Genomic DNA, 7,500 nt, shown 5'->3' on the forward strand with positions numbered 1-7,500 from the left:
CTAAACATTTTTAGCATTTTTGTCATAAAACACAGTAATGCCATGAAGTATAAATGAACCTAGGGTTATTTAACCCTCTAGAACCTGAACTATGAAGGAAAGGTCAGAAAATTCCAAAATTTTGAAAAGGGACACTTTATTGGGTCCTAAAACATTTTTGATTTTGTTTTATTGTTTTTAACATTCCTTTGTATCATTTATTTGTTGTATCATATTTGATACAAGGGGTATTAAAAGGGGTATTTCAAGTCGGTCTTACTGCCTCCCCCTGGCCAGCTGGGGCGCCTGATGGAGGGGAAAGGAACTGGTTGGAATAACGTGTTCCTTCCACGCGCTACGTCCAACCAGGGAAACTCTCCCCTGTCAGGTGATAAGAAGGTCAGTTAGCTCTCATGCATTGAAGGAGGCATGAGCTCGGCCCTGGCCTCCCTAGGTTGGCAGAGGGAGTGTAGTGCCCAGGATTACATAGAGATTCGCACTGGGTGTAAAAAATAGGGTTACAAAATCGTGGGATAAATTTTTTTAACAAAAAGAAAAATCAAGTCGGTTTTAACATTACAAAAAAAAATATTTTAGACCTGTAGTATCAAATATGATACAAATCGTAAAGGACTATAGACCTGTAGTATCAAATATGATACAAACACTTTTGACATCATAAAAAACAAACTAAAATGCTACATTTCGAGAGCTCTTAAGTGCATTCAAGTTATCCAACACTTATTTCAAAATATTAGTAAAGATATACTAGGAAAACGTACCCGAACTGCTTAAAAAATAATTGTTTGTTAGTAGTGCATCAACCTCTCCTGTTTAGTTGATGGCAGCCATTTTGGGTCAGACCACCTGAGGCTCTGTAACTCATAGATATTAGAAACCTAGATACCTCATTGGCCTCTGCAGTTCATTGGGGCGACTTGTATCGCAATACACGGCGGCTCTTCCGTCTTCCGCAGGGAACCTGTCACTCAAAGTGACTACTGGCCAATCACAGCGCTCACAGTGCGTTGACTACTGGCCAATCACAGTGCGTCTTTTCCGGGACTTGTCAGTGCAATGGTTCTCAACCAGTGGTCCGGGAACCACCAGTGGTCCTTGAGGGGGTTCCAGGTGGTACCCAGCTAAATGATGGAGAGTTGATAACCAAATGGACCCTTATAGATCTTTCAATCTTGAGTATAACATTTCACACTGTCAAGAGTCAAATTGTTAAACATCTGCATTACTTACTAAACAAGTACACAATTAGAGAACGTAAACAATTGTTATTTTGACAACATCTTATCGAACGATAACATATTCTACGTTTTGGGTGTGAGAGGCTAAAGCTTATCAAACGGTGTTCCGTGACTCAAATGCTGAATAAATAATGGACCTTGATATGAAAAAGGACCATGTCTCTTATTTGAATTTCACAAATAGAGTGTGGAGTTTGCCAAGTTCCAACTAACTAGATGCTGCGCACAGCTGCTGCCTCTTAAAGGGTTAAAAGCTGGGTTACAAAAAGACCCGCCCCCACCTGCCTCTGATTGGCCTACCGAACTTCCGCGTGTGTGACGCACACGGCAGCCCTGCGGAAGCAGGAAGCGCGCCCGAGATACAGACGCTTCAGAGCCGAATGAGGCGTCTACCTTTATATGTCTATGCTGTAACTACCTGCAGTGCGAATGGTATCCAGGGGGAAGTGGGGATGTGTCAGATATGATACAACAGGTTCTTGGTCCAAGTATTGATTACACTGATTTATTAAAAAATCAGTGTAATGTGTGTATTATATATGATACGTTTGGTGACATAGGGTTAAGAACTCACCTATGTTGGAGTGTTTGAGTAGACGACAGATCCGAGCCTCCCGATCCAACTTCTGATGGTCTGAATGAACAACAACAACAAAGCAGGAAGTCATTAAAAGAATATACATAAACATTTTGGATGAAGCAAAGGAGGATGGTTTCATACGCCACTTAAGCCCCATTTTATACTTTGGCCTATACTAGAATGGTGTCGCACGGCGAAAAATAAATGTACAAGGCAAGCTCACGCTTGCGACGTGAGAAGCTGTGAGCTTGTAGATCTGCTATTCTCAAACATATTTTTGACAATCAGAAAAGTTTTGAAAATCAGAAAAGTTTTGAAACATTTTGAAATGTCTCACAAGAAAATGTTGAAAATCTTTGAACATTAAACAGTTTTTGTTTTAAAATTTTCACTTATAATGACACTCCCAAAGTAAGGACGACGACAATTTGAGAGTGGTTATGAAGACCACACTGCTTAACTTTATTATCCCTCTTATTACACAGACACGGCCGATATCAGTCAGCCAGCCAATTAGAGCTGTGGCAGGCGGCCCCATGCTCGTACACTTCCTGATTGGATATGAAACACATCAATCATCTGCAGCTCCAGGCACCTTCATGAGAAACACATTATGCCTGATTTATCCTTTGTCGCCTGACGGTGGTGTGCACTGAAAATGGCAGATCCACAAGCCCGCAGCGCATCACATCCACAACGCGTTGTGGGCTTGTGGATCTTCTATTTCCGGTGCGCGCCACCGCCGTACGACGGAGCATAGATTTGTCATTACTGAGATGATTATTGAGGAGAGGGGGGAGAAGAGAAAGGCAGAAGAGAGTGCTGCATTGTATCCCTGCAGAATACTTGTTATGTCGAAACATTGGTAGTTGTTTATTAAATCAAACTTTCTTGCATTGTGGCTACGAGTACGCACCAGCTTTCCTTCTAAAGCCTTTGAACACAATCAATTTTTTAAAAAACATTTGTATTATGTTGGGCCACAATTAATTTCTGATTCTTTTATTTTACTTTGTAGGAAGAATAGCCTATAGCACAGCACTTCATTAAAGTGGCACAATTTAACTTTTTTTTAATGAATAAAATGTAATTTGTCCAATCTGTAAAATACAATATAACTTATATAATTCTATTGAGACATTTAGATTGTGTCAAAGGTCATGTCTCACCTAGACACAGGATCTGACACGAAATTTGACCTGATGGTCAAGATTTAATTTATCCCCTACGCAAGCAGATAGGCCCTATTAGCTCAATGGTAAAAAATGTCAGCACTTGCGCAGGAAACCGGTTTCAAATCCGGTGTAGAAGACGAAAGTTACAGTGCAGATTTAAAGAGAGACTGACTGTGTGGAGTTTGCATGGTCTACCCGTGTCTCCTAGGGTAGTTAATACCCTCACAAAAACATGTAGTAATCCTGGTCGCTATACCGCCTCCCCCATGACAGCCGGGGCGCCTGGTGGAGGGTAAGGGAACTGGTTGGAATAACGTGTTCCTTCCACGCGCTACGTCCTACCGGGGAAACTCCCCCCTGTCAGGTGATAAGAAGATCAGTTGGCTCTCATGCATTGAAGGAGGCATGAGCTCGGCCCTGGGCTCCCTAGGCTGGTGGGGGGAGTGTAGCGCCCAGGATCACTTAGAAAATTGGCACCGGGTGAAAAATGGTTACAAAATTGTGGGATAAAAAATGTAGTAAAAAAAAAGAGAGATTGACTTGACTTTGCTGAGTATCGTTATTAACCCCTGTGGCTAACTCCACCAAAGTATTGCCCTCCTCTGAGACACTGAGTAGAGAAATATGGTACCATATTATCATGAGCATTATAAGACAAATTATATGAAGATAGGTTGAAAATGAGTGAAGTTGTTCTTTAAGTATTCAAAAGGGCATGCTTTTAAAAACACTTTGTATTAAAAAGTACAAATTACCATGTTAATATATTCGCTTCATTATCAATGCATTTTCCGGACATTTGATACAACTAATAGATACAATTACTTAAGTACATTACTGAAATAAATGTACTTTGTTACTGTGCACCACTGAACATGCAGTCATAAATAACTCACATTTACTGTATGACACTGCTGTGACTTTAAACTAGTGGTAGGCTACTTTAAAATGAGTCTTATGAGTTCAAGTTCAAATGAGTTCAAGTTCAAATCTGACATCTTCTGCTTCTACCTTAAGAGATATGGCTGGGAGTCTTTTTGTTGGTTTGTTAGTTGTTGTTTTGTTTTCCTAATCCTAACAACATTAGAGGGAGTTCGTTTTCAAAGCTGCCCGAGATTCTAAACCAGTATCGGGGAAAAAGTGTGATTTCCTACTTGTGCACGGCTGTTCTATTTTATGACCCATAGGGGGCAATATTGACCCTCTGCAGATAACTGCAGAGATCATTTCATTTTTCTTTTTCAAATAAGCAACTGAAGTCATTGACTATTTTTAGAAGTGAGGGAGAGCAGCCCCCTCCCCCCTAACCCCCTTGTGAGAGGGGTATTTAATGTACGTTCTGTATATGCATGTCCCAGTGTAGCCTACTTGTCCACACAAGTTTATCATTATGAATCTTCGTCATTCAATCAACATCGTTTCTAATAAAACAAATGAGTGTAAATATAGCTATGTCAAGATTTGGCTTTAAAGATGATATGCAAATAACGAATCAAGCAAACACACACACACAGTATGTACACACTCACTTGCACACGCGCGTGCACGCGTGCACGCACGCACGCACGCACGGGCACACGCACACACACACACACACACACACACACACACACACACACACACACACACACACACACACACACACACACACACACACACACACACACTTCTTTAACGACTGTGAGAGCAGTGTTGCTAAGCAACCAAAGAAAATCGAACCCCAGAATAGTGTTATGAAAAAAACATTTTTTTTAAGAAAAAAAGAAAAGAAAAAAAAAGAAGAAAAGGAAAGGAAAGGAGACAGACAGACAGAGATTCTGAGGGAGTATTTGACATTTGTTGTTTTTTCTATCTGACTTGTGTAAAAAACACCCTCAAACTACACACACAAACATGGAAACATGCAGCAACATGTCCACCTGAACGTCACAGCAAAACGCTCACACAACGCAAAGTGTGAAGAGAGGTATTCACACGCTAAATGGAGCTAAATGGAGTTAAATTGAGTTGAGACAACTAATGTTAAGGAGGCCCGGTCAGGGCTCTAAGGCACTGGTTCTTAAATGTTTTCATGGCACGGACCCCTAATTAATGTGTATTTGGCCGCAGAACAACATCTGAAAAGATGTCGCGTTGGACCCCAGAATAGAAGATTTGTGTAATAAAAAAAAAAGCCTAATTATTCAAGATACTCCTGGTACCCCCCAAGGACCCCTGGGGGTCTCCGGACCCCACTTTGAGAACCAATGCTCTAAGGCACTGGTTCTCAAAGCAGGGGATCGGGGGTACCCCAGGGGTCCTTGAGGCGGTTCCAGGGTCCCCACTCCCCGTTTATTTTTCTGGTATTCGAAAATAGCAGATCTACAAGCTCCCAATGCATGGCGATGTGACCTCCACCTGTTCAGCCGTCATTCCACTGACATTCACTTTCTTTCAACATTCATTTTCTTTCAATAAACAACCCATTATCGATCTTGACGGTGTGCCTCTGCTTCTCGTGTCGCTAACGTGTTGTTAGCTTGTAGATCAGTTCATTTTGGGAGCGGCACCCTTGCACGATGGAGTATATAAAGCTTTGTACTCCATCGAACAAATGACAAAAGGTGTTGTCATTTCTGTCTGTCAGTTGTGTCGCATGGTTGTTCGAGGAAGAATACATTTGACGGTGAGAGACAGAGACACCGAAAACAAGACTGGCAGTTTGAAAGGTTTTTTCAAATATAATTCACTCAATTCAGAGAATGTGACGCTATTATACGTGACCTTACTGGTGCACTTTTTAGTTTTGTTTTCCCCCTATAAACATGTCTTCATGTAAATGTTTTGTACAGGTCATTGCTTTTGTTATTGGAGGATATTTTCACACAGCAGATAGCCTACACATCAATGATGAACTACAGACGAAAGAATAAAGGACCTATGAACTACCTTTGGAAAGAATAAAGGACCTATGATCTACCTTTGAACCACATTCAGCAAAGGATCTTTATCTTACATCTTCATTTTTATACGAGACAGTCTGAACTTTAACGTTATGAGCACTTTGGCCGGCCCGGTGTGGGTGGGTGGTTAGGGGCCTTTATATGCTAACTCAGTATATTATTACTATTACCACTACTCTTTATGCTATGCCTCAACAACTACTTATAAATCCTACTGACTCAAATCCTGCTATCCAATCCTACTACAATCCTATCCTACTATCTTATCCTATAAGGAAACTGTCTATCTTTCTGTCTTTCTGTCCTCATCCATTTCTCTCCTCAGTGGGCTGAACAATCGAACTGAAATTGCACACACACATTGACCATATGAAATATGCAGGGAGTGAGCAAGCCGATTCTTCACTTTATCCCAAATGTAAGCTGTGGCTGTATATTATTCTGTGCACTCTCACTCAATTGAGAGGAGATGGGGGAGTGAGTGACTCAGGCAGTGCCAGGTTAATTGATCAGCAGGTGTTTACAATTGTCTATTTGTGCTCTCCTCTTTATAGTGCAGGGTATGGTCACATATCAGCATCGGAGAAGTTTTGTAATCAAAGCATGCCAAGGCGTCAGAAGTGTCCATTTCCCATGCTGTCTTGTGGGTTGTGGGCTGGGCAGTGTCGGGTTTCTACTGTGTTGTTTGTTTGACTTACGTTGGAGTGTTTGGCTCACTTTAAGAAAACTTCAAGCGAAATTACTTTGATTTAAACGCATGGCAAGCAGCAGACTTGCCAAGTTGGTCTGCACGTAGCCTACATAGACTTGATGCACCTGTGTGTGCGTGTGTGTGTGCGTGTGCGTGTGCGTGTGCGTGTGCGTGTGCGTGTGTGTGTGCATGTGTGTGTGTGTGTGGTAAATACAAAACGACAAATCACAAAACAAATGGTGTCATCAATGAATGAAGCTGATTTTTAACTTTTCCCAAATCTAAGTTGATTATTATAATTTTTTGCTAATAAACAGACATCTCTAATGGTTCTATATAGCACCAAAAGAGGTTCAAACTTATTCTAGGTTGAAGTCGTCTCCTCTCCTCTGTACGTACTGTTCCGGGCACAACAGCCATAATGGAAAACCACAACCGTGTTAATCCTTCCTTATTAGATATCCACAATTAACTATTAGCTGAGAAGAGCTAGGCCCTAAAGTCATGTAAGGACAAATTGTGTTGCTTTATTTCACCTGATACACACATGCACGCACGCACACACACGCACGCACGCACGCACGTACGTACGTACGTACGCACACTCGCACGCACGCACGCACGCACACACACACACACACACACACACACACACACACACACACACACACACACACACACACACAAACTTACATTCCCATGCCAAGCTATATTATAGATTTGCTTTGCAGTGCGTCCACATGTCAAACTATATCCTCCTGCGACCTAGCATTCAGATACTCACCTCTGGCTGAGAGCTTCTTGGTGTTGATGATCTTGGCTGCATACTCCTGACCTGACAGCACCTTGACACACCTACGCACGATGGAGAACG

The 7,500-nt window shown here is 41.7% G+C and overlaps 1 protein-coding gene across 1 annotated transcript in view; it reads right to left on the reverse strand.

Moving 5' to 3' along the window:
• camk2a (calcium/calmodulin-dependent protein kinase II alpha) overlaps positions 1-7,500 on the reverse strand; it is a gene marked incomplete at its 5' end in the record, with an annotated part of 32,032 nt that overhangs the window by 20,565 nt on the left and 3,967 nt on the right. The window contains 2 exons of the mRNA XM_080436399.1: positions 1,813-1,872; positions 7,411-7,500. The exon at positions 7,411-7,500 is cut by the window's right edge and continues 5 nt beyond it. Coding sequence (XP_080292525.1) covers positions 1,813-1,872; positions 7,411-7,500 — 150 coding nt within the window. The remainder of the gene's footprint in view (positions 1-1,812; positions 1,873-7,410) is intronic.

This window comes from Gymnoscopelus braueri (genome assembly GCF_963280865.1).
Source record: "Gymnoscopelus braueri genome assembly, chromosome: 8".
Classification (NCBI taxonomy): domain Eukaryota; kingdom Metazoa; phylum Chordata; class Actinopteri; order Myctophiformes; family Myctophidae; genus Gymnoscopelus; species Gymnoscopelus braueri.